Source organism: Anser anser, assembly GCF_964211835.1.
Source record: "Anser anser genome assembly, chromosome: 3".
Classification (NCBI taxonomy): Eukaryota; Metazoa; Chordata; class Aves; order Anseriformes; family Anatidae; genus Anser; species Anser anser.
In genome coordinates this window covers 104595113-104622931 of record NC_139722.1, presented here as the reverse complement: position 1 = coordinate 104622931, position 27819 = coordinate 104595113, and the positions used below count along the sequence as shown (strand labels likewise).

Genomic DNA, 27819 nt, shown 5'->3' with positions numbered 1-27819 from the left:
ATCAGAGGACTTAGACGTGCCAGCTGTACAAGTAGCTTCTTCTGTAATGTAAACTAGGCCTGAAGTTGACCTGCAGGCTTTATATTATAAAACTAATAAAACTCTAGAACTGTCCGCTCTTCCATGTGTGGTTGGGTTAGGAAACATCATCCCTGTCTGATGTTTAATGATGAACCTTCTTGATCTTTTTTTTTCTGTTTTTAAAGGCAGAGGTTTGAAGGGGATGGCAGGAGTACAACAGCTGTTCTTCATCTGCTGAAATTATTTTTCATGATTTGTCAGCCAGGGCACTCTTTTTTGCTGATTGCTCATTAATACAGGCTTGTGGGGTCATAGTAACTTGCAGGATAATTTAAAGAAAAATTGGGAAGTGGGAAGCTATGAAGAAGCTAATCAAAATGACTTGTGTTTGTGCAATTTACAGAATAAAAAATGAGGTAGCTTTTGGCAGAAAAAGCTTTTGTGCAGTTATTTCTACACCAGCTGAAATGGTCAATTATATTAGATTATTTGATAGCAAAGAATAAAAGCAAACTACTTCTTTTCCATAAATCTTTTTTTTTCTTTCCCAGAAATAGCTGTAGCTGTTGCTTGACACCCTCTTACAAAGTATGTTTAAATACCTTAGTTCATGTTCTCATTCAAGCTTTATTGGTCTAATGGTTGTCCGGAGCAACAGTGGAAAGAGTACAGGTAAACTTGAATGAAAAATCATCAGACTGATTTGATGTCTGTACTCTGACTGAATTATCTGCTTACAGTATCTAAAGGCTGCACTGCAGAGAATCTCAGCCAATTTTATTTTATTTTTTTTGCATTTGGAAAAAGATAATTACTTGGAAGAGCAAATAAAATATTCTATTACATCCTTTATTGAATTATAATAGTAAGATTAAATCTGGGCAAATACAAGAGATAATAAATGGTAAGATGCAGCAGTAATCATATTTTATTGTTAATATTTACGGAAATTACTCATTAAGTATTGTACTTTGTGTGCATGTGCATGTTATTGTTGGAGAGGGTCAGGGATGTGGTTTGTGATGATAATTATCTGTTATTGACCTCTTCTATATCATTTTATGATACATGTGTTAAATCCCTTGAAGGTTTTTTAAATGCAAGAGCTGAATAAAAAGGAAATAGTTTTAATGGTCAAGTGCCTGTTCCTTCACTTTTTTTTTCTGTGATGTTGATCTGTGCTATATGTGTACATTCCTTAAAATACTGCAGTACGCAAGAGAAGCATCAGGAATAAAATACATTTCATAAAGAGGTTTATGGAAACTGATGGATCTTCTTGCCTGTATTTTACAAACTACTGATTAGAGTGGATATCTATGCAAATAACAATTCAGCTTCTCCCTGTCATTGCTTCCCATATAACTTATGCTATTCCTGCAGATCTTTTTTTTTTTTTTTTTTTTTATCTGAGGCACGAGTGAGTAGTTACGTGGTCAAAGAGAGAGGGCATGCTATAGATCTGTAAATAAGACTGAATCAGTCTACAAAAGCTAACTAACTGTAAGTGATTTTCTTTTTTAAAATACAGCACTATATAGAAACTAGTTTCTTGCTTGGAGTACAAGAATTGTTAAAAATTTCCTTTGAAATATTATGACAAAAAAATTTAAATGCTCAAACAGAAAAGCCTGATTTTGCTGAGCTTAAAACATTTTACTAGGTTGTGTCATTCCCACTAAAACTTGTCAGCATGTCTGGTGGTCTGTAACTTGGCCTACCAGATCAGTGCTTGCTGAGACCCCTGTATTATTTACCTTGCAAGCTGTGAAGTTGTTTTCTATTATCTGACTGCCTACTCTCCTTTCTAGACATCTGTAATTGTTTACTATTCTTTTATGGATACTTGAAAAATTGGGATTTTAGCTTGATAGCTTGTTTAATGAACACCTGGGAAGCTGACAACCTTCTTGCCCACCTCCTTGAAGAAGACCAATTCACTTCACCCAGGTGAAAGGTTTTAAAATCATTGTGAAAATGTTATCTTCTGACTGGGAAAGTATTTTTCAGAATGCAAAATTGAATTTCTAGCCTACCCCTTTTTCTTAGTGCTTTGAAGAAATGCAGAGGTAAAGTAAGTCAGATTGCAGTTAACTGCTAGCTTTCTTTGCAGAACTGTTAGAGAAGAGGCATAATTGGCTGTCTATATAAATTTCTCTGTGATTTTAATTGGAATTAATATTTACCTTTTCCACTGACCAAAAAAATTAAAGAAAATGCCTCATATTCCATGTTCAGTTCATGAAGATTAATCAACATGCAGTTTTATTGCCTGTGGCTATTGAATGGAAACACCAGGAACAATGCAGTGTTGTTCTATTGCCCTTTTATTTTGGTGAGGTAATAAAACCTCATTTGTTGACTGCATAACAGTAAATACTTGAAAATCGCTCTAGGTTAGCAGGCAGCTGGCTCTGTCAGATAATATTGCTTAGTTCAATACTGTAGGCTAAATCTTGTGTTTCGTTGGATTTGGAAGACAACTAACCTATTTCTGCAAGAACTTTGGACTCCAGAACTGGTAAGGAATTGTGAAGCTTGTGGTGAGTCTCAACTACTCTGAAACTTCTGGAGCTTTAATTTTAGAAGAACGTTCTTGTTTCTAACCAGATAAATTTGTTTTGCATCTTTTGCACTCATCAAAGCCATAAAAACAGTAGTGAAGAACTAGTTTTGTTGTAGAGAACAGGCTTTTCTTTTTCGTGTTTAAAACCTTTTGAAAACATAACAAGCCATGGTTTGCCTGTAATTCCAGCTGTACCTGGAATAAACACATGTGAACAATAAGCAAAACAGGCTAAAATCTGATCACAGGAAGATGCCACTGCTTTATATTACAGTGCAAAGACTGTATGTGTAGAATCATGAAATAATTTCCAGAAAATATTCTAATAAAACTGGAGTCAACAGAAATGCAACTGTTTTGGAAAATATTTTTTCCTATCATAGCCAAGGATTTTTAAAATTAACTGAAATGTAAAACAAAAATTGTATTTTGAGAATCCCTGTTTCCTGTTACCTGGAGACAGGGCATGTTTTCCTTCTGCTATGGCAACAAGGCCATGTGAGGCATAGTACCCCATTAGCTTGGAGTTCTGCCACAAAACAGATGAATAACTACAAGCATAGTATGTGGGTGCTGCCTTTATAATGTTTGCAGCTTTGAGCCAGAATCTTAAAATAGTTTTGACTGTTTCAACCACAGCTCTGACACACACAGTGAATAGAAAGTGGCTTTAAAATGCACAAATGCCAAATCCAGTGTTTAGAGTCCTACCTGCCATAGGAAGAGATTGTTGTCAACAGCAATAAGGGAGTACTTATGTACTTTGAAAATGCTTGGTTTCTGTTGCTCAGACTTTCAATCTAATCCTTTAAATCATTTCTTGGGTATCCCATCTCTCAGGTGAATCAGCTCTGGATTGTTTTGTTTCGAGATTTTTCACATTTTACAAGTTTTCATTGAGTACGCCTTTCCAGTTTGGTTGCTTTTCTAATCATGTTTTGAAACCACTGGTGTATATTTTTGCATTGCTCTGTAGCTTTTTCTCCTCTTGTTGAATATATATGTTAAATTTAGGATGGCTCACATATACATCTATAAAGACACCTTCATTCCAAGCTAGTTCTGTAAAGGGCCAAGAGACGCAAAAGGATCAGTCACTTCCCTGTTGTCATTGGTAGGAGCTAATGGGGAATTCCTGAGGTAACTGAAACCAACTATTACAAGCAGACCTTGTAGCATAATGGGGTTTATCATGTCCAGGCTGTCCCAGACAGCACAGCGTGTGTGTGAGAGGAGTATTGCTGCTTTGGAGATGTGCAGTGCGGGGTTTGGAGTGTGAGGCATGGGCTGGCAGTGGGTTGCTGTTGGGAAGGTGAGGGTAAGAAGCTGAGCAAAAAAGGGTTTATTAGGCAAGCTGCAGCACAGTGTGAACATCTGCATTGCTTCAGAGACAGGGCAGTTCCCAAACTGTACTGAAGGTTTTGTAGGACACAAAGTTGTGACTAATTATTTTATCTGACAGAGCTGGCTCTATACAATTTACAAGCTTCTGCACTGTGCTGCAAATCTAGGAAGTGCTGGAGCAGGCTCCTTATGGCACCACTTGTGTTAGAGACAACACACTGCTTTAGTGGTCCACCTGGTCTAGGAAGTGTGTCAAATGCAGCGTGGGTCCTCACCCACTTTTCTCTCTGCTGTAAACACACGCAGAGCAGTACTCTTGCTGACCTCCTTTCCAGCCTAGAGCACATGCTTTTGGCAGTCATCATGCCCAGCAGCTTGTATGATGATGACCCATCACTGACTGATGGTTAAAATGAGATTAAATGGAAATGTTTCTCAGCTGTCATGTATAGGCAGATGCATTTTAAATCACGTAACCTGTTGTGCAGGCCCTAACTGAACCCAGAAACAAAACCAAGTAAGTACAGTGTCTTAGTAATTTCACCTGGTTACTAAAATGGTCTTGCTGAACACTGTTTTCAGGAGGCCAGCTGGATGGGTTACTCTCTGCTGTTGTTCTTCAGCTTATGCTTCTCATTTTGCAGTTTTGCTTGAATTCATTAAGAGCTGTTTTTCTATTTCTCATACCTGTTTGCATGTTGTGTGCTTTATGGTGGTGGAGGTAATTCAATGGTACACTCTATCCATTATTCTAGATAAACGCATGTGTACAAATGTGAAGGTGATATGTTCTGTAAATGTAAGCAATATAAACTAAACATGGTACGCATTACACTTTAAAAACGTGCCTGCAAGGGATAAATTGCATCAATTAAAAACACACGTGATACCTTTTGTGTTTAGAAATAAGCACTGCAATGCTTAACTCAGTGGAATGCAGTATAACATACATACTGTCATGATATGCATATATACTGTCATGATAAACAAAATGCTGCTGCGGTGCAGGTTGAAGAAGAGAAACTTAAGAACTTCTCAGGTCTTTAGCATAGCTCACATACCTTCATCTAAAAAGAAAAAGGAAAAAAAAAGTATGTTTACAAGACAGTCTTTTACATAAAATACAGAAAAGGTTTTTGTTAAATATTTGTCTCTGTGTGATAATTTGAGGGAAGGACTAACGTAAACTGAAAACCTCAGCCTGTAAATAAGTGACCTAGATAGCTTTCCAGACAGTTTAGGAGCATGGCAGAGCAGTGTCTTCTCTTATTAACACTGTGGTTATCTGTGTGCAGTACTCAAGTATTTCCACCTGGGCCATGCACTTCCATGTTGTTCAGCAGTGTTTTGGGGCGAGGGTGCTTGACAGACATCCCTGTGTCTTCCACCATGACCAGTGGCTCTGAGCAGGCTCCAAGAGAAACAGCGCAGCTGGCTGAAGTTGGTCAAACTCCTGTTCCTGATCTGGTAGTGGGTTGTAAAGCCATTTCCAGTTGTTTTCCTGTTTGTTCCTCAGAAAGTGCACGTCTGGTTAGATCAATCCCATTGAATTTTAATCCTCTCTACTCCCTTTTGCAGGGCTCTAATCTTGGTATGTTAGGAAGAGGTCTTTTCTTCCAGCCCTGCTGCAGTTAGTGGCTTTTCTTTGCCCTTTTTGTTATTTCTGTCGTTCTCTGGGTTTCTTCTATCCTCGGCTACATTTATGTCAGACTTTCTCCACCCAGGTTTGCAGTACCACATGTAGGAACACATTGTTTCTTCAGTGCAGTGCTTGTCAGGGATCCTTTGATATGTTAAAATTGGTCCATATTTCGTGCATGCATATGTGGCCAGCTGGTTCTTTAGGTCCTGCTTTTTGCAGGAAAGAGTGGACTGTGCGCTTTGGAATGTAAACAATGTGGATTTTTTTTTAAATCCAACATTATTCTCTTAAATTTTTCTTCTGATACAGCCAGCTATCAGTGAATGGTTTGTATTTAGTATTACTTTTTTGCTATGCTGCAGAAGTCAGGCTAAATACAGCTTGTATCATTCTTACGTGGAAAACTTTGTACAGCCTCTGCTCTCAGCCATCCTCCAAAAATGTACAGTTTATGAAATTGTTTAAACCTAGAAGTATCCCCAAATGCTGCTGCTTTCCTGTTACTTGTCAACATCATGTAGGAGATGCAAGTTCATGTGCTAGGAACACTGGGATTACTATTTCTTGACTTTTGAATACTTTGCTGTGCAAACATTATTGCTATGGACATGGCACAAAACACACTTGAGATAAATCATGTATGTTACAGTATACAAGGCTTAATGGATTACTTTTCCATTGCTCATTTTAAATTAAAAACACTAGCTTCCTGTTTTTCTTCTGAAGTCCTGTCCATCTGAGCTCTTGTAATTTTCCTGTCAAAAAAGGAATTCAGTAAAGTGACTGAAAAGTGACTTCTACTTAACCTTTCTTTTTATAAACAATTGGCTGTGTCCTAAATAGTTGAAAACAGTCTATTTTTAGGCCCTAATTTGGAGAACTGATATTTGCACATTTGCTTTGTCATAGCTGGTAGTAGTTGCTAAATTATGAAAGCTTGGAACAGTTACAAAAGCTAGGAGGATTGCTAAGCATCCTACCAGAATGTGTTAAGCAGCTCTATGCATTATACATTTCAATTTATAATAAGACAGTCTAGCTGTTAGCATGGACACTGAATTATATCAAGTCTTCACTACTGACTTGCAAACCAAGGGCTATCAGCTTCTTGAAAAATAACTGATTAGGACAGTTGAAGTACAGCAGACTTCAAAAAGTGACAAATTTTCTATGCCAGACATAGTAGGGGGATCTCAGCTGCTGCTTGCCAGCCCTGTTGTGATGAAAAGGGAAATCGTGTTTAAAATGGCTGATCAGTCATGCAAGGTTTGAATGGTTTCCAAAGGAGGTCATATATAGACCGTTACTAGGTGAGGAAGCAAGTGTTGTAACACAAGGCTTTGCAAGAAGAAAGAAATGGAGAAATAAAAAAGCAAATTTCCTTATCTTCAGGAAATGCTAACATTAGTAGTTTACCGATGTTACATGTCTCAGGGGTCAGTAACGGTACCAGCTCTGTTTAACAACTTTGTCACTGATGTGGACAGTGGGATTTAGTGCGACCTCAGCAAGTTTGCTTATGTCACCAAGCTGTGTGATGTGGCCAACATGCTGGAGGGAAGGGATGTCATCCATAGGAACCTTGACAGGTTTGAGAGGTGGGCCTGTGCAAACCTCGTGAAGTTCAGCCTGGACAAGTGCAATGTCCTGCATCTGGGCCAGAGCAATCCCAAGCACAAATACAGGTGGGGAATAGATTGAGAGCAGCCCTGAGGAGGAGGACTTGGGGCTGTTGGTTGACGAGAAGCTCAACATGAGCCAGCAATGTGTGCTTGCAGCCTAGAAAGCCAACCGTATCCTGGGCTGCATCAGAAGCAGCATGGCCAGCAGGGCGAGGGAGGTGATTTCCCCCTCAACTACGCTCTTGTGAGACCGCACCTGGAGTGCTGTGTTCTGCTCTGGGACCCCACAGACTTGTTGGAGTGAGTCCAGATTAGGGCCACAAGTATGATTAGAGGGCTGGAGGAAGAAGAGGTCTGCTGCTGCTGTGAAGAAAGGCTGAGGGCGTTGGTGGTTGTTCAGGCGGGAGAAGGGAAGGCTCTGGGGGAGACGTTATCGCAGCCTTCCAGTACCTACAGGGGGCCTACAGGAAAGCTGGGGAGGACTCCTTGTCAGGGTGTGTTGTGATAGGACAAGGGGGAATGGCTTTAAACTAAAAGAGGGTAGATTTAGATTAGATATTAGGAAGAAATTCTTTACTCAGAGGGTGGTAAGGCACTGGGACAGGTTTCCCAGAGAAGCTGTGGATGCCCCATCCCTGGAGGTGTTCAAGGCCAGGCTGGATGGGGCTTTGGGCAACCTGGTCTGGTGGGAGGGGTCCCAGCCCATATCAGGGGGTTGGAACTGGATGGGCTTTAAGTTCCCTTCCAACCCAAACCATTCTATGATAGTAGATGAAAAGTTTAATGTAACAGGTGTTCTGTTATACAACTTTTCTGTACCTTTGCATTTTAAAATAGCTTTCTGAAGATTTCAGTATGGAATTGCATACTGCAATAAGTGGAGGAAATTATGATGTAGCTGGTTCTTACATGACCTCTTTAATATCCCAATGCACCTTACAAATTACTGTGTTTATGGAGTTGTTTTACTGCTGCTGCTTCTGAGGTAGTACATTTTGGGAGCCTTTACTGTTCTTGTTGTATGTTGCTAGACATGAAAAAAAGGAGGAATACTACCTGAAACTGAACTTGTGGGTCTGAAGAGTTATTAATTGGCTTACTTTTCTAACATAATGCCAACTTTGTTTTTCAGAGCCATGGTGTCATGGAAAGGAATATACTTCGTAGTTGCACTGTTCTTGGGAAGTTTTTTTGGAAGTATTTTCATGCTCGGTCCTTTTCTACCTTTGATGTTTATCTCCCCGGCCTGGTACCGCTGGATCACTGACTGTGTTGTGGCCACCTGGCTCACACTTCCAGTGGTAAGTTGCAGTTTGAGCCAAGTTCTGGACAACTGTTCTAAGTCCTACTATGTATTCTGTTTACTAACATATTTGATTAAAACAAAAATTCAACTTTATTATATTTTTGTTAATCAGGCTTCAACTTTCTTACTATCTGTGAAGGCTTAGGCTTTAGCTCAGCCTGTGTTGCAGATTGTCTGTGTGCCTGCTTACAGTCCCCCTCTCCTACAGTTTAATGTACGTATAAATTAACACCACATGATGGTTGTACTCCTGAAAAAGCCTTTTAATATCACCTCTATCCAGTGTCAGATGTTAATCAGAGAAGGGTAGGTGAAGCACTAGGAAGCACAAGGGTTCTTTTAAATTGCAAAGATTCCTAAATGAGTCTTCATATAAACTCCTGCTTTCAACTGTGCTCTAACTGTCTAATTAAGAAAATAATTTACTGTCTGGTACGTTGTTCCTAACCTTCACTGTTCTCATACTTAATCCTTTTAGAATTTAGTACTTGTAGTTGTATTAGACAATTTCAGGTCAAAAAGAACTTCCCATAGAAATGAAGTCTTCCTCACTTACATTGCATCAACTTTGTAGCCAGGAGTCTGGAAATCAGTAACAAAGCTTTTCTCTGAATTGTTCCTGAGGAAAGTATGAATGGGATCCATCTCTTCATTTGTTCTCTGAAAGCCTCATCTGTTCCTCTATGCCTTTTAAGATATTTTTTTTCCCCTTAAGTGAAGTGCTGTATTAGTGCTCAGAAATAGATATCCTGTTCCATAAGTCATACCTATGAGTAATATCTGTTGTCTATCCCCATTTCTTGGGAGTGTGTATCTCTTGTTTGCATCCTCCCAAGTTTTGAGGCTTATTTCATGCTTTGGGATGGCACTTCTTAGATCACTGTCTTCAGTGGCTGATGAGTTTTTAAACTGTGGGGTAGAGGCCCAGGCTTCAAGGCAGCACTGTACACTTGTACAGATTTAGATGTACATCACTGTGCCATATTCAAGCTTATTTATTTTTTTGCTCTCTCAGCTGTTCTTTCTGTAGATGGATTCTAGCCATTTTTACAGTTGGAAGTCAAGCACAAACACATTGACCATTTGGATCCAAGAAGAAAGCAAGGCAGCTTCAGTTACTTTCTCAGACCTGACAGTATTGAGCCATAGATTATTTGTGCAGCTGTTCTCTACTTAGACTTCATCTGCCAAGTTATGATCCATACTGGTTCCCTTACTTTTATTTCTACATTCTGGGAAAAAACATGGAAAAGTAGTTTAATAGTGGACATGGATCGTAAAAGAATGCTTTTTAATATGTGCTATTTTATTATTGTTTCCTCTTTCATTAAACAGCTGACTGTAGTTGTGGAAAAGCTGTCTTTTTTATTAGAAAACAGAAATCTGTTTACCGGTGATAATGTGTACGAATAAATGAAATGATGTCATTGAAATTAATTTTTATTGCTAATGTGCTAATTAATTGCTAATGTGCTTTTCTTCTGGGAGTGAAGTCATAATATTAAGATATCATTTCTAGGCCTTGCTGGAGATGGTGTTTGGTGCCAAGGTGGTTGTCACTGGTGATGGGTTTGTTCCTGGAGAAAGGAGTGTCATTATCATGAACCATCGCACCCGAATGGACTGGATGTTCCTGTGGAACTGCCTGCTGCGATACAGCTACCTCAGACTCGAAAAAATCTGTCTCAAATCCAGTCTGAAAAGCATTCCGGGATTTGGTAGGTCACTAAACTCTTCACCTGGGAAGTAAAATGTGTTTAAAAATTCCTTCACCCAGCACTGTTCATACTCAGTTAAGTTTAAATTCTATCTTAGTATTTAAAAAAAATCTTGTTTAAAATATATGTGGTGTATTGAGCGATTAAATCATATATCTCCCAGAGGACACCTGAACTGCATGCTTAAGCTTTTCTTTTTAAAAAATGGCTACATACTGAAAGCATTTTTAAAATTGTGAAAGATATTTTATGATTCTTTTCAAATTATTTTTCAACACTTTGGTTTTGGTGCCATTTCACCCCATATTGCACATGCTTTTATCATTTTTTCTTCATTATCCAATCTATACTATTGAGAAGATTAAAAAAAAAAAAAAAAAAGGAAAAACACTGTGGGCAACAGCAAAGTTGAGGTTTCATTTTAATAGCTGTAGTTCTAAATCAAACTTGGTTGCCCAAAATAAGCTGTACAGGATATGAAATAATCCATGATGTAAGTTGGGAACAGATATGAGTTGCACATATTTGGAGAAACTATTTTAAATAGACTAAAAACTGTTGCATGAATAGACTTACCTGAAATAAAAGCATCTCTTTGCATTTTATTTCTCTCTGATTTATTTGCCCTTTTATAAAAACTAGCTTGGGCAGGATATGCATCATATTTATGATGTCAAAAGAGTAAACTTATTTATGGTTCCCTTTTGTCAGGCCATTTATCTGAATAGATCATTTTGGCAGGATCCCATAAGGAGGACCTCTGACACTGTTGTGCTTTTATTACACTTACTCACTAGGTGTGTAGTCCTCTAAGTAAGAGCTGCAACTAGGGAACACCCTTCACTTTTTTCCTAACATTCAAGCTTAATGTTCAATTTTACGTTAGAGAAAGACATCTCTTTTAACATTACATATATATTTAGATAAATGTTTTCATAATATAGCAGAGATGTTTTGAAATACTGGAATCTGCTTCCTTTGCAACTTTTTAAAGAAATGTTGGGAGATGGAATTCAGAATTGTAGTCTGGAAGATTAATCTCTTCAAAAGTATCCCCTATTTTTTGTGTAACAAAACATTTATATGTGTGCATGCTTAGTATTAGAATGCCTTTAATAAAATTGGAAGGTCAGCTCCAGAGTCTGGGATGTTACATATGCTTGGCAAAATCTGGTTCCTAAAAATGTGTCAAGAGTTGTTTAGAAACTGATTTTTTTCAATTCATAGTTAGTACATACTGGTGGGATACAGATAACAGTGTTCATAACAGACAACCCTCTTCATCCAATCAGTGAGAGCAGAATTTCTCCCACTCTAATGGCACTGCTGTGTTATGTGACAGACCTTTTGTAGGTGTTTGTCAGATTTTGTTGTTGTTTGTTAAACTGCGTCCTGTGGTTTTTGACATAAATGTTTTGCTCATTTTATAAGCTTTTAAAGGCCAGAATGTAACTTGGAAATCAACTGGACAGTTTCAGTGTGCTGCAGCTATGATTTATACTTTAGATATTTGTCATCAAGGTATAATATTTCTGGAAATAACACAGCTATGTAATTTCTTCCAATTCCATCGTTTATATATTTACATGATTTAGTTATACATACTCAAAAATAGAGGATTATGGAAGCATTGATATGTCAGCTAAATGTAACGCTAATAAATCTTTACCTAATGGTAACCTTACTTTGAGTTTGGGAAATATATTAGATGAAATTGCCGTGTTGCTTTCAGCCCATTTTTCAGACCTTTCTAATGATTTTTTTCTCAGGCATTTCATTTAAAATTGTGTGTAATACAAGGTTTATAATACAACCCTTTCTTTCATTTCTATGTCTCTAAAAAGACATAGAGTATTAAGCGTTGCACCTTTGTTATCATAACTACCATCCCAGCTATGGTGTAAAAATTACGTCTACGAAAGATTATACTGATTGAAGTGGTATATATGACACGTGAAGGGCAAAGGAACGAAAATAGGTCCAGAGTCCTTGTCACCCCCTTTGTGGGTGAAGAGTGTACAGGTATCATGTTTAATGAGTCTGTATAACAAGTAGGCAATTATTTCTGGTTACTTAAAATTGAAGGAGAAAATGTTTCAAGGAGAATCATTGAGTCACTTACTTGGTTCTTAAGTTATTAATTCTTTGCATTCCACTATATCAAAAAACTTGATTAAACATGAGCCTTAAAAAAAAAAAAAAAAAAAAAAAGAAGCCCAGAAAAATGGATGGTCCTTTCTTCCTGAGAGTGTAGCTTTGGCTTGATAGATTGTGTGCAGTAAAGTGTTCATAAAGCAGTATTACATTTCATTAGTCTCATTTTCAGAAACTTTCTTTGAAGTATTTTGGTACAACTTGCTCAAGTTGGAGCCGCAGGAGACCACTGCTCTGCTCGTAGCTGCTGCTGCAGTTTGTTGCATGACATCGTCATCAGCTAATGACATATTATTCTACAGTGACGGTTTTCAAGGAGAATTTCTAATGTCATTGGCAGTTTCCTGCGTAGCTGACGAGATAGGACTTCTCTACAACAATAGATACATACAATTTAAATCACAGAATGTTAGGGATTGGAAGGGACGTTGAAAGATCATCTAGTCCAATCCCCCTGCTGGAGCAGGAACACCTCGATCAGGTCACACAGGAACACGTCCAGGTGGGTTTTGAATGTCTCCAGAGAAGGAGACTCCACAACGCCCCTGGGCAGCCTGTTCCAGTGCTCTGTCACCCTCACAGCAAAAAAGTTTTGTCTCATACTTAAGCGGAACCTCCTATGTTCCAGCTTGCACCCATTGCCCCTTGTCCTGTCATTGGGTGTCACTGAGAAGAGCCTGGCTCCATCCTCCTGACATTCACCCTTTACATTTTTATAAACATTAATAAGGTCACCTCTCAGTCTCCTCTTCTCCAAGCTAAGACCCAGCTCCCTCAGACTTTCCTCATAAGGGAGATGCTCCCCTCCTGTAATCATCCTCGTTGCTCTTCACTGGACTCTCTCGAGCAGTTCCTTGTCCTTCTTGAGCTGAGGGGCCCAGAACTGGATGCAATATTCCAGATGTGGTCTCACCAGGGCAGAGTATAGGAGGAGGAGAACCTCACTTGACCTACTAACACACACCCCTTCTGATACACCCCAGGAAAGAAACCCTCCCAGTCCTGTTCTAAAGGAATAAAGGAAATTCTTACCTACACTGTATTTCTCTGGTTCAAAGCAGGCTGTCCTTGCTGTGTAGGTATTGTATTTTTGTGTAGAGTTAGGAGCTAATAAAGCCTTACTGAAGTGTAGAACAGGTATCATTATGTATGTATTACATGAGATTTGAAGCTGCATTTTTATTTTTTTTATCTCTTAAAAAATAATTTAAAGGTCAGTGTGGCTGGGTACTCTACCTAGTAAGTTTCTGCACTGCTAACCATTTTGTAAATCTGAAGTGCTTCTACTTTTTCAAGCAATGTTAGTTATGAGAAATACATGGAAATTCTATCAGAAATGTGTGAAATTCTTACAAGAAGATAATTTTAGCAAAGAAATGGAACTGCATTGTTTATTTTGTTTATTTTTTTTAAATCTTCACTGTTTCTCTGCTATGTTTTCCTAATCAGAGATTTCTCAAAAATTTGCAAATAAAAAGAGAATATTTTTTCCCTTGTCAAGTAAATGCTGCCTGTGCCAGGAAAATGCCTATTGCCCAGCAGTGTTTAGATGACCAAAAAACACTGTGCAAACAAGTAAAATGTAATTACTTTTGTTGGACAATATGTTGTCCTAAACTAAACAGTAATTAACTGGGCAGCATCTTTCTCTGCAGGCTGCATATGAGCAGGTACTTCCTTCTGCTTATTTGTAAATCTTCCTTGGTAGGAAAAGCTTTCATTTTTTCCCGTTGCTTTATTGAATTCTTCTTGTTCCTCTGTGCCTTCCCACTTGGATCCCCTGTCATGTCTCAAGTCTTATTATGTGTTGTTTTTCCAGCAGCACAGTGCAGACAGGCTGTGGTGAGGAAATCAAAGCAGGAGCCTGTTTTCACTCTATTCAAAGGCTTAAGGCATGTGTCTGCAAGCTTGTGCTGGGTTTCCTCTCTCCTTTGAATGTGGTGGAACAGTGAGCCATGCAAACAGTAGGTGTCTCCGCTGCTGATGTATGGACCAGGATTTTGACTGAAGGCAGGAATTCACATTCACGTCATGCTCTGCTGAAGGCTTTGAAGCTGAATGAATTGAAAGATTATTGCACTTTCATAAATGGTAAAATAGTTTGGCTCAGGGTGCTGTGCTGGAGGAGCTGGGGAGGAAAACCTCTATCCTTTACTATTGGTCATCTTACTCTTAGATAATCTGTTCTTATTGGAGCAATGAGGGATGTTTTATCTAATTAGGTACACACTTAAAGATAGGGAGGGAAAAAAAAAAGCTTGCAGAACAATGGATATTATGTTATAAAATCAAACCTGTTTTGTTTGTTTGTTTGTTTGTTTTTTAAAGACTGGATGCTTCCCAACTCCTTTCTCTGTCTTTCTTCATCCTCACCAACCCTCCTTTCATTACATTACTGCCTGCATTAAATTCTTCTTAGCTTGTATATACCACCACTAAGGGTAAGAATGGGATACTGCTGCATATATCTTCTGCTTGAAGGGCGTTTGGGCAAGTAAAATAAGAGTCACGCAAGCAGCTGATTTCTTAGTAGCCGGAGGTGATTTGTAAATTTGATGTTCATGGCGCTATCAAAGAAGGATCACTAGAAGGAGTTTATTATGTGAGCTTCCATATAATTCAAAGCCTTGGGCTGCCTGCAGAGAGGCAGGGAGAGGATGGAGTCTGGCAGGGAGGATTCTTCCATGCTCCTTCACTATTGTGGACTAAAATCACGCTTTCTCAGGAGCTGCTGACCTGGGAAAATATCAGCAGGCTTTCCGAATGATCATTTCTTTTGCTGCTTGCTTCCCTTCCTTCCACTTACAGCCTCTGCTGCAATGAGAATTTGAGGACTGAAGAACTTAGGCCTGATGTGTGATACCAAACAATAAAATGGTTTAGCGCGGTACAGTTTTTATATACATTGATTTATGGGTAATGATTAGGGTACATAAAACATACAAAAAGTCTAGGTTGTGAGGTAAGAATGAGCGGAAAATACCAGAACGACCACAGAACTTTCCTAACGTGTTTTTCCACTCTGTCCCATGGAGCCTGCTGTGTCCTCAGTTGTAAATGCTACAAGGCATTTCTGTTCCTGCTTAGAGGGTTTTTTTTTCCCCCGTGCTGTGTCCATTTTTATGAATTTAATTTTAGATTTGGTACCCTCTAGAGTAACTGCATGTTTTGGCATCATTTGGTATTTGGCAAAAATTGCTATGAGAAAGTGTCCTCTTTTGCATAACATACTTATAAGTAGGAAAATGAAGCTCTGTTTTGTTCAACTTAAAATACTGGGGTTTGCTCCATTGTAGTAAAAGATATCATAGCAAGTAGAAGGCAGTTAAATGCCAGAACAGAGCATATTTAAATTACGTAAGTTATATTTCAGTTACTTTAAAATTGACCTTTTTTCCTGCAAATGATTTGTTTAAATACGTGTAACGTCATCTGATAAAGCTGTACAGGTACTTCTTGACACCGGGCACATGGTATATGCATAGATGCACATAAGATTTTGTGGTCAAAATTTTGTGTTGTGTACAAAGGGTTTTTAACAAACACAGTGTATGAATTTGCTGAAACTACATTCCGAGCATATTCTTTCTTAATTCTCATGCCCATTTCCAGTATTCAGTTATCTGGATGTCATTCCTTATCTCAGGGTCCAAGACTCATTAGGTGCAGATTGCAGAAGGCATTGTAGTTATGTGGGCTTCGTCTGCTTAGCTGATTTAAAAATAAGAAGTATCGATCCCACAATACAGGTTACAAATCTTTATTAGCACAATTAATGATCCTGTCCAATATAGAAGAGATTATACATCCTGGTTAATATATTATCCAGGCCGAATACTTATGAAGTTGATTTAAAAATTGGTGACTTTAATAAATGTTTTTCTAGCATATGCTCCTTGTAAGAACAGAATACAAATGAATCCATGTAAAGAGGAGCTGAAATACACTACAAAAATGTTATGTAATCACCATTAAAGGAAAAACAGACTGAGAACTGTGGTAAACAAAGAAGTGAGTAGGAAGCTGTGATGTTTTTGCTTCACTGTAGAATATCTTTCTGCAGGTTTTTTGATGAAATACAAGCTAGCTAAGTACAGTGAGTGGCTGGAAAGTTGTCCTGCAGAAAAAGACCTGGGGCACTGGTTGACAGCTGGCTGAACATGAGCCAGCAGTGTGCCCAGGTGGCCAAGAAGGCCAACAGCATCCTGGCTTGTATCAGAAATGGTGTGGCCAGCAGGACCAGGGAGGTGACTGTCCCTTAGCACTTAGCGCTGGCGAGACCAGCTTCTGTGTACTGTGTTAAGTCTTGGACCCCTCACTGCAAGAAAGACAATAAGTTGTTGGAATGCATTCAGAGAAGAGCACAGAAGCTGGTGAAGGGACTTGAAAACAAGTCCTGTGAGGAGCAGCTGAGGGAACTGGGGTTATTTAGTCTGGGGAAGAGGAGAGGAGGGTGAGGGGGACCTTGTTGCTCTCTACAGCTACCTGACAGGAGTTGCAGCAAGGAGGGTGCTGGTCTCAGGTGACTAATGATAGCAAGGGAGGAAATAGCCTCAAGCTGTGCTAGGGGAGGTTTAGATTTGATCTTAGGAAGAATTATTTCATGTAAAGGGTGGTCAAGCATTGAAATGGAGCGCTCAGGGAAGTGATAGAGTCTCCAACCATGTGGATGTGGCAGTAACGGACATGGTTTAGTGATGGGACTTGGTCGGTGAGTTTGGTGGCTGGACTTGATGATCTCTTAAGGGTCTTTTCCCAACCTAAATGATTCTGTGATTCTATGAATGTTCCACTTACTTCTGAGCCTTGTTGAAGAAGAGAGCGTCATGGGATTGTGATGGAGCTGGAGCCCTGATTTTTTTTGTCCTGCTGTCTGAACTAGTGCACAGAACTTTTAATCTAATGTGATGCATTATATAGAAAATTGTGCCAAAAAGACAAGTGTTCATTGAAGATAATGGTGTGTGACCCCTGGGCTGCAGTCTTAAATATTACTGTAGCTACATTATACTGTCATTTTGATATAAAGCTGTAAATCTTATCAGTTGTCTTGTATGTTAATACAGTGAATGTCACATTTTTATATAATCAAATGTGATAAACAACTTTGTATTTTCTTTTATTAGCAATGAAAATTATAAGAAGGTATATGTAATAAAGCCAATAAAAGAATAAATAGTATTTGCACAACACTCATGATTAACATGTACTTCTAAGGGCTATACTATCTCTATATAACGCTGCTTTACTTTATGCTGTAGTGCATCGCTCAAATGTTTGTCCAAAGGGGCATTGGGGCATTTCTTCTACTGAGAAATCAGTGTTGGATGTTACATTGAGGGTCATGGTTTTAAACATTTCGTGACATCGCTGACCCTACTCTTGCTCTCTAGAAAGCTTTTCTAATTCCGGTAACTTAAGTTTTTCAAAACTGTAGCCATTCAAAATTTAATTAGATTTATTTATTTAGATTCTGCATTTTTTTGTTTCCTGTTCAAAACTCCTATTACGCAGTAACTAAATGGCTTTATTCAGAGGTGAGGACAGGTGAGTGGAAAATAAAATATATCTAATGCAATTTGTTAAATATTTTGTAATAACAGATACTGTGGAAGTATCGGAATAAAATGCTACTAAAAATTTATTTTTAAACTTCAGGCTGGGCGATGCAGGTTGCTGCCTTTATTTTCATTCAGAGAAAATGGGAAGATGACAAGAGTCACTTTGAAAAAATGCTGGACTATTTCTGTGACATTAATGAACCACTACAGCTCCTTATCTTTCCAGAAGGAACTGATCTCACAGGTATGCTACATTTGTTGTCTTCTTGTGGAGTGGTCAGTCATGAAGATTCCCTTTTCTTTCTGGTAATAGTTCAAAAAAGTCACTATTTTAATATTGCAGGAGTAATAGTGGGTTCTTACAGACAGTAGAAATTATTGTTATTAATGATCATGTGCTGATATATCTGATAGGCACAATCATAGTCCCATTGAGAGGTCTAGCCAGTCTTCCTAAAATAACTGTTATATTTCAAAAGCATCTCGTGATTGAAATAGCTTTGTATTGGTTCTATCTGTACATTGTATTGACAAAATTAGGTTTTAAGACCTGGAATAAATCACTTTTCTGTTCCTATTTTCCATATGATTTGGTTGAATAGTGCAAATTGTTTTAGACCAATGGAAGGGTGATTGAAGATAACAATTGATGATTCTATCAGATTTCTTGCTCAGTGTTTTAAGAGGAGAAAATGGAGATACTTGTTCACTAGGCCATGTAAACTGTCTGTGTTTGACTCTAAACAAAAATAGAAAATAGACCTAAAACAAATGTTAACATTATCACAATAGTAAATTTAATGAGTTTAATCCTACAATATTTGCTTAATTCTTAGTAAAACATCTGCATTAATGTAGGTCTGTCGTGCAGCATCAGTAGCAAGCTGCTCACCAGTGTTGAAGAAGACTCAAATGTCAATAAAAGAAAGCATTTTATGAATGCTCTGTGGTTCTTCATGTGTGCAACAATATTTGATAAGCATCATCTTTAAAAAGAAAATCAATTACGATTAAAATGACTGGTGATGAGTGCTAGTACTACTGCTGACTGGTGGCGATGGTTTCCCCCAGTTCATTGACTAGCTGTGTAAGTAAAAGTGTATGTGCAGTCCAGGGAAGATGCACTGCAGGACAGAGTGATGGGCTGGGATGGTAGGGTGCTGGTTTTTTTGGGCAGCTCTGCTGGCTTCTGATGTTGTAAACTGTCTGGTGTTTACAATGCTAGGTTCCTGTCAGTAATAAATGTCACCTTGGTATTCTGTGATATTTCTTGGTGTTTCTTAGAAGACACTTTGTAGTAATTTACAAAGTAGTAGCAAAAAAAAAAAAAAAGATTAAAAAAATGTGCATAATAAGATGTATAAGGACAGGCATGCATATACCCCCCTTTTTTCTCAAAGTAAATAGCTATCCCTATGTAATAGTCTTCACAAGAAACATCAGCTCATATATTTTAAAATAGTGTAGAAGACAATACAAAAATCCCTTTGCAAGCTAATCCAATCAATGATTGTGCAATATGTGAACGAAAGAATGTCTTAATGTAATTTGTGTAACGTTTTGAAAAATGATTTTCAGAGAGCTGTTATCTTATTGGCGTGTTAGCATCTGTTGCAACCTCATGTTCTGTCTTTTAAAATGAGAAATAAAGGTTTGTGCTCAATGAATGCTCAGTATCATAGGGAACATTTTTCAGAAATGGAGGGAATGTTTTCTGCTAATGACTTCTGATAACAAAATTCTTCTAGTGCTTAAAATTAAAAACAATATTCCATATGTACTTCACTGAAAAGGAGAATTGCTGTGCAGCTCTATGCTACTATAATTTTTTATCCTCTCCGAGACCACATGACAATGATAGATCTACTCCTCTTGATGATAAATTGTATAATGTTTTCAGGTATTTGAGAACGAAAGATTTCAAGGAAAGGTAAAGTATGACATGGCCCACTGCCTGACCTCAAGTTGGTGAGGTACTTTGCATTCAAAGATGCTACATAAATTTAAAAAGTAGTAATATCACGAACCCTGAACAATGTATTTGGAAACTGTGTTTATAGGCTTTGAAGTAATAACTAGATACTTATTTCTGATAGGTTGGTCATCTTTTCATTCTGGAATACTTCAAACTTAAAGCTAAATTCATCAAAGGTATTTCGTTGTAGCTGCTTAAAAAGAAGCCTAGCTTTCTGAAGCCGTGATGAAAACAAACTACGATAAGTATAGTGCTTCTGGGAAGTTAAAATATAACCATTTTGCTCACTCTTTTATTTTTTTAGGTGTTCCTTAGAAGACTCTCTGTAGTAACAATTTACAAAGCAGTAACATTAAAAAGTGGCTGTATTGCTCTTGGCCTAGTAAAGCCTCATTGCGTATGTCTGCACCCCTAGGTGGTCACTTCTTCACTCCAATTTTTCATTTTTTCGTGTTTCCTTCCATGTGACATTGCCACAAATCTCTCCTCAGCACAAGGCGTAATGTGCTGTGGCTCATCCTTAGTAACACGTTACCTGACAGACAACTGCATGCTGTGCGAAAGCCTAACAGGCTAAATACCTGTGGAGCTTATGCCAGCTTTTCACATCATTAAGATCTCTGTTATTGGGGGTTCCCCTTTGTTCTGCCATTCATTTTTCTAAAAACTTCAGTGGAGCTTAATTATCTATGAGTCTCTTGTCTCTGTCAAACTATTTTGGCAGGTGTCAGTAACTTCAAAAGTTAAAGGGAACGGGTGGACAAAGCAGGATTGCACAGACCTCTTTGCTTTAAGGAACAGCTGAAAAAAAAAGTCCAAACTTTGGCAGTTGTGATGTGAAACACAATATTTTGTCTAGAAGGTAACACAGACCTGCAGCTGGATTTTCTCTTTTCTATTAAAGTTCAAGTACCTTACTAATGCACAAAATATCATTGAAAAGCACTGGTAGAGTTTTATTTAACATGTAATAGTTCGAAAATACCACAGATAAAAACAATTGCTTAACTTTTTCTTAAAATAGTAACTGTGAGCCAATATAGCTATTAAGCTCTCTATATAAACCTCTGATAATAGATAAATGGGGATTTTTTTTTTCTTCGAGAGATTTCTGGACTACACATTTATTTTTTGACTGCCTGGTACCATCATTTGAGAGTACTTGAAATCATAAGAGTATTTGCGTGCTTTTATCACAAGTCAGATTAAAGGAGAACATAGTACATAATATTCAAATTTCAGGTCACTACTAGTAGCCAAAAAAAATAAAATAAAACAGTTGAGAGTTGATTAGAAGTAGTTATATTAAAGTTGTCCAAGTTGGCATTCCAGTAGAATGATGAGGGAAATTCATCACTCTTTTGGGTGACATCCAGCAAAATACATCAGTCTGGATAAAGATGAATATGTAAAAGCATGTGAGCTTGTTCTTTCAAGGTGAATTAGTACTGCTTACATGTTTCATGGGAAACGCAGACTTCTCTTTTTGTTGGGTATAGGTCTTGGAGCTGTAGATCCCAATATTCTTTAGACTAACACAAATCAAGCTTGTTACTGTATTTTGGCATCCTTCAAAGTCAAATTCCAGACATTTTTGTTTCAATTCAAAACTAGATCATAAATTAAAAATATAAACTGATATAATTTGGTTTAAAAATATTATGAATTTGTTCACATTTTCTCCTCTGGTTTTCAGGGGTTAAAAAGCAATTTTAACTTCCTAAAGATTTATAACGTGAAGATGAAAGAAATGTATTAGGCGGCATTTCTTACTCTGGTAAACTTCAAATGAAATTCAGAGGTATGGTGCTTTTATGAAATTGCTGACATAGGAACTTTTCCAATAACTTCAAACAGTAATGCAATTAATAGGATTTAGTGACATAATTTTTTAGATAAATAGGGAAAAAATGTAATCAAGTGTTATTTCAAAGGCAGCACAGAAGCAAAAAAAAAAAAAGAAGAAAGTATGAGGTTGTGGCTATAACCCTTACATTCTTTTTCTTTTGTGTAAGTTGACAAGTGCACTGCAGGCTGAAAAAGACAGTTTAAACTGAAAAATATGACTGCAGTAAACACGCAGGAAACAGATGACTTCAGTGGGCTTCAAATGACAATGCTTTTCTTGCAGTGTATCAACACAATTAAAGGGCTTGAATGCATCCTTGTTTTATCACATATTTTTGTAGGAGTACCTGTATAAAAATCTGAGCTAAGTATTCATTTAAGAGTCACAGAAATTACTGCATAGTATGCAGATTTTAAAAGTTACCACGTGACATAATTATTAACCTAAATAATAGGACCAGGCAACAACGTAGTGAAGGTTTTATATTCGTGTGTATGTAGCTGTTCTAATAAGGGTCATATCTGACACATACAGGATTTTCATGTGACTCTTAAAGAGAATGAATTCCTCATGGCATTGAATGTTTGGCCTGTTTTGTCAATAAAGCTAAAGGAATGTGGCACTATCGTAGCTGTTAGATGGAGGTAGCAGACACCCCTAGTTACACTGGACATATTAGCATTTGAAATCTTGCTGGACATTCCTTGCCTTTAGAATTTGTATTACTTTTGAAACCTATAAATGAAGTTTGTCCATAAAAATAGATCATTCTTCTTAGTCCTTCTTTTTATAGGAGAAAATGGAACCAAGGAGTTAAAATGAAATGCAAAATGGGCCTAATAGCAATGATGAGTAAAAACTTAGGAGGTAGATTTACTTTGGCTTAATTACAGAGGAAAAAAATGAAATATTTGTTTCTAGAAAGCAATGCTTACTCATTTTTTTTCTGAGTGAAGGAGCAAGAGAGAACATTACCCTTAGCCAACTAATGTTAGTGACCTTTTGGGATTAGAGACACCTAAATCAAGCTCAGTTCCAGTCCCTGCTTCAAGAGCTGCTTTATGCAATTTGCATTAGAATTGGCTGGAAGCAAAACACAGAACATACGTTTCCTCTTTTTAAGGAAGTGTTTTCATCATCAGACTTGCAAAGGCATCCTACGCTTCTTTTCTTTTTTTTTTTTTTTACTCTTCTGCCTACAAATATTGCAGTCTTGACTGCAGAATGTTGAAGCATCTACACAAGTTCTATAGCGTTGACAGTATAGCCTGGTCTACTGATTAAGAGATTTTAAAGAGCAGTTTGTTGTGTAAATTCTCTTTATGTATAAAGAGGAGGGGAGGATATAAACGTGTTTCTAATTTCCTGGATCAGTTTTCTAAACTCTAGATTTCATATAATGTGGAACAACCACCTTATTGCCTTTTGTTGAACCCTGTACTAAGCAGGAGACTTGCTCTGAATTCCCCCCATAACGTTTAGGCACTGGTGTCTCACACTCAGATACCAAGCAGCAGTAGGCATCAAGGTGCTTGCACCAGGTAAGATAGCAGTCAGTACATTTGTACATAAATATTAGCAGAATAACATACTGGTTTTTTTTGTTTGTTTGTTTGTTTGTTTGTTTTTCCAAGTGCCAGGAGAGGCAGGATGGGGAGGAAGAGTATTACGCTTGCTTTTTGCTATAGTGAAAGTCTATCCTGTCCTTTCAGGATAGCATCAAAAACCCTTCAACCTTCCAAAATTGCTGTAGTTCTCCGGGTCTTCCTTTCTACCCGTTTTAAAAATGGGAGTGATATTTTCCCTTTTCCAGTCACTGGGGACTTCACCTGACTGCCAGGACTTTTCAAATATGATGGAGAGAGGTTTGGCAGCTACATCAGTCAATTCCCTCAGGACCCTGGGATGGATGTCATCAGGCCCCATAGACTTGTAGCTGTCTATAAGTAGCTGAATAGTGTTGGCTAGAACACCATTGTCTGGCTGTTTATGTTTTTAGAAAGGAATTATAATAAAAGGAAATTTGGAAGATGTTTACGGATGTTTACAGTGAGTTTTTTCCAGTACAAGGAGGTGAATAAGGATATTTGAAGATGATTGTTTGAAGACAATGGGCAATGGAGGTCCCAAAGCTTTTTTACAGAGCAAATTAGTTCTTGTTTAGAAAAATAAGCTGCCTGTTTATTTTTTTTTCCTGTGGTGCAAATAGGATTGTTCTGCAAACACCAAGAAGTTTGTTTTTATCCTGCCCTTTGAAATACAGTTCTACTGAGCGGACATATAGACTTACATCTCAAAGCTTTGACTGACATGATTTGCAGATTGGAAATGTTCCAATTTGAAGAAGTTGGATGTCCTTTGAAAGAAAAAACACATTAGCTTAAAAACTTTGCTATAAATTAATTTCAAGCATGTACTTGAATCACCACAGAATCTGGAAAGGAGCTTTTGACTTGTCCGCTTTTTAAAGGAAAACTCCTCGTCATCAGTGTAATTTCATAAAGAGTTTAGGTTGCTGAGCTAATAGTACAATACAGTTATGGTTAAGAGGTAGAATCCAGTTTTTCGGTGGAACATTTAATAGTTACCAGATTGCTCTCCCTTTCTCTGCCACTCCAAGCCTTGATTATGATTCCTTGTTCAAGTTTTGCTATAAGAAGCAGGGATCCTAAAGGCAAGTTCCCTCACTGATTCACCATAGTCCGTTTCCAAAATTGAATGAAGTAGTAGTCGTCTAGCAGACAAAAACAGATACTCTGATCATATGATGAATGACATAATGCATATGCCCAAGAAAAGATTAATTTATGTAGCCATCTATAATTTTAGTATCTCACATTCTGTAATTTTAACAATGCTTTTAAAAGAGGCAATATTTTCAAGTGTTTGTACATTTTGGCAATTTGGTAAGAATTAAATCTTTGGATGCTCTTTACTGAATTGCTTACCTACTGTTTTCCTTTCCTCCAAATCACATGGTCAGGAGAACTGTGCAGATAATCTTATTATGGATAATCTATGTGGATAAAAAGCATATATATAACGTGTTACCTTGTACAGTTAATAATAGGTTACAGTGGAAAAATTCCTCAGTATACTGCTATGGTATAGCATTTATTCATAGGTAGCTGTTACTTTATGAGAGACCCACATTTGCTAGTAAATCCAAGAGCTCTTGTATTTTAGGGCAAAAAGAAAGATGGATCAATGTAAAAAAAGGCATATCATACTGCTGTTGCTGATTTGTCCACATGTGCTGTTGCTCCTTTACAGGGAAAAATTATGATAAGTGCAAGGAAAAGAGCTTACCTATAAGTATCAATTCTGTTAAGTTATTAAGCAACAGTATTTTTTTCCATTAGTTTATTTTCATCTCTGTTGAGGTTAACTCTGGATACTTTGAGCTGTTTCTCCTGGAGAAAAATTATATATTGCTTAGGCAATGATTTTGTTCCACAGACGTTGCTGGGATTTCATCTTTTACAACATCTGTAGGAGTCTATATAAAAGCTAGTTATTAAAGAAGTTAGTTGAGAAAGTTGAATTTTTTCACGTTACCATGGGAACGTTGTATGTGTCCTTTGTCTTTCGGTCCAAGATGAGGTGCAGAAGTACCCGCAGTGAAGGGGTAAGTGCAGCCATCAGAGGCTTTTTGGCTGCTGACTTTTGCTTTGAAGAGTCTCTGTATGAGAGCACAAATTGCTTCCTCTCCGCTTGTCTTCAGAAAAAGCACTTTGGTGTCTGTGTCTTCCTGCCCTAGTGGGCTCTGTAAGCAGTTGTAAGAATTGGCTCTTAAAAACTTTTATTTGTTTTGCTCTGGAGAGAATTCTTTCTGCCAGAGTTTTGATATCCATGTGTCAGGGGGTTTAGCCAGGTGGCTTTCCAGATCCTAGCTTGTGTTGTGCGTATAGTAAGAAGGATGTGTTGTGGCACTGGGCACTGGGTCAAAAAATTGAAGTGGGTTATGTGTGTGCAGCACAGGGCGATAAATAACATATATCAAGCTCAAAATGAAGGAGTAAAATACTGTTTTAATGTGTTCGATTAACTGTTTTCCTCCATTTAATGTTTTCTTTCCAAAATAAGTTTTCATTGAACTCAAGGTATTTCTATACATAATGTCAAACCTATATTGCTGTATGTCGTGCCTTTGAGTTCAAAAAAAGTTAGTGAACTCATTAACACATTTCACTTTAAAACGGGTATTGAAGCCTAGGAAGATCGATTAAATTTTAATTTCTAGATTTCAGATTGCATTTCGTAAATATGAAAGATTTTCTAAGTATTTTCTGAGATTTAATAACAGGGTAAAAAGGCTTTTCTTGCAATCCACATTGCTCTTCATAATACCAAAATACGTATCTAACCAGAAGCACCTTGCAGTCTGCCTCTGTCTGAAAAGCTGTTTCACATCTGTGCTGTGTGAACTGCTGTCATATAAGAATTATATTTAAATCTTGGTCTACATACACACTAATAGAAAATGGTAATTTTTATTCTCTCTTTCAGAAAGTACCAAAGCCCGCAGTAATGACTTTGCTGAAAAGAACGGACTTCGAAAATATGAGTACGTCTTACATCCACGAACTACAGGATTCACATTTGTGGTGGAATGTCTACGGGAAGGTAATCCTGCTCGGTGGTTGTATACACTTCTTTAAGATAACTGCTCTCACCACAGCTGTAGAAGTTGATATTCACAAGGCTGCTTGATTTGATTTCAGAGATGCTTTATGTATACTGATCACACAAAAAAGGTTTTGTTTGCAACCGTACTTAAAATGATCGTAACGTGGAGAGATTTGAGAGAGTTGATACAGGATACTAATATCATCACAAGATATGTAGCATACAAGAACAATACTTTTGCATTTTTTAAATAGTGTAGTTTGTTTAGCAGTCTACCCCAGGAAAATAGTGAAAAAGAACCTAAGGAATTTCAGCCTTATTGTCTGTACCGTTCCTTAATCCCAACAGGGTGGTTGCAGGGTTCAGTCGTATGTCATGCAGACGTGTACTACACTGCCCTCTCTCAAAAGCAGGAGGAAAATCTTTCTGAGGGCAGAGAGGACACATTGGTGTGTTCAATGGACAAGGGGAATGCTGAGCAACATGCAGATGCAGCAAGTCAGCTGCCCAGTGCTGCTAGCTTTTCCAGGCAATGGTGATTTGGAGAAGCTGTATGAAATGTGAGTTATGTTGCTTGGCAGGTCAGTGGGTGAGAGAACGTGTGGTACTTGCTTTTTACCTAGAAATGATCTTCCATCCCTGTATTCGTCTGGTGTTAGAGAGTGAATCCAATTCCCAATATCAAGGGAACAGAGTATAGAGGTGCAATTGCTTGTTAGAACGAAACATCTGGGGGTTGTTCTGGAAATGGGCATTTTGATGAGACTTCTGCCAGTCTCTAGGCCATAACAGTGTAACCATTATAACCATACTGATATGGCAGCGATTCAAATACAGATGAGTGAATATTCATAGTATATATGAATGCATGGTTGAAGAAAATAAACATGTACAGTAGATATAAAGTGACTTATTTATAGGCTCGTTCTTCTGGGATAAGTAATTCCAAATCTTTGCCACATATTGGTTATTCTGCCTGCCAAAGGGAGAAGTTTGAGATTATTAAAAAGAATAAGGACCTGCTGGTAGGTTTTTCCTTGCTAGAATCTTTGCTTGGCTTTTAGAAGTGGAGTTGACTTGCATTTTGCCTGATTTCTACTGAACAGATACACCAAAAACTTTGATATTTTCTCCAACTGGACACACTCTGTAAAGGACTATGTATCTGTTTGACCATAGATATAGTCAATACATTTTTGACCATCTGACATTCAGCGGACATCTTAGATTTTCCTGTATCTTGAATGTTTATTATTAATTTGCTGTAATGAAAAATTTGTCATACATGAAATTTCAAAAAGTTGTTTTACTTAAAATTTTCAGCACTAGATTAACCTATTGCATAATAATATTTCTAGCCTGGAATAAATTTTAAGTTAAAGGAATGTTTTCAACCCGAAATATTATCAACTTAAAAAATAGTAGATTCTAT

General features: G+C 37.6%; 1 protein-coding gene across 2 annotated transcripts in view; it reads left to right on the top strand.

Annotated features, from left to right (window-relative positions):
- The window catches only part of LCLAT1 (lysocardiolipin acyltransferase 1), a 98495-nt gene that overhangs the window by 24703 nt on the left and 45973 nt on the right, over positions 1-27819 (top strand). Inside the window, exons 1-5 of one of the 2 annotated variants that reach the window (XM_083831251.1) lie at positions 2032-2542; positions 8328-8496; positions 10021-10219; positions 18032-18178; positions 26268-26384. In XM_083831251.1, coding sequence (XP_083687377.1) covers positions 8332-8496; positions 10021-10219; positions 18032-18178; positions 26268-26384 — 628 coding nt within the window. In that variant the 5' untranslated portion in view covers positions 2032-2542; positions 8328-8331. Of the gene's footprint in view, positions 1-2031; positions 2543-8327; positions 8497-10020; positions 10220-18031; positions 18179-26267; positions 26385-27819 lie in introns of those variants that run through there. The other variant, XM_083831250.1, reaches the window with a different exon arrangement.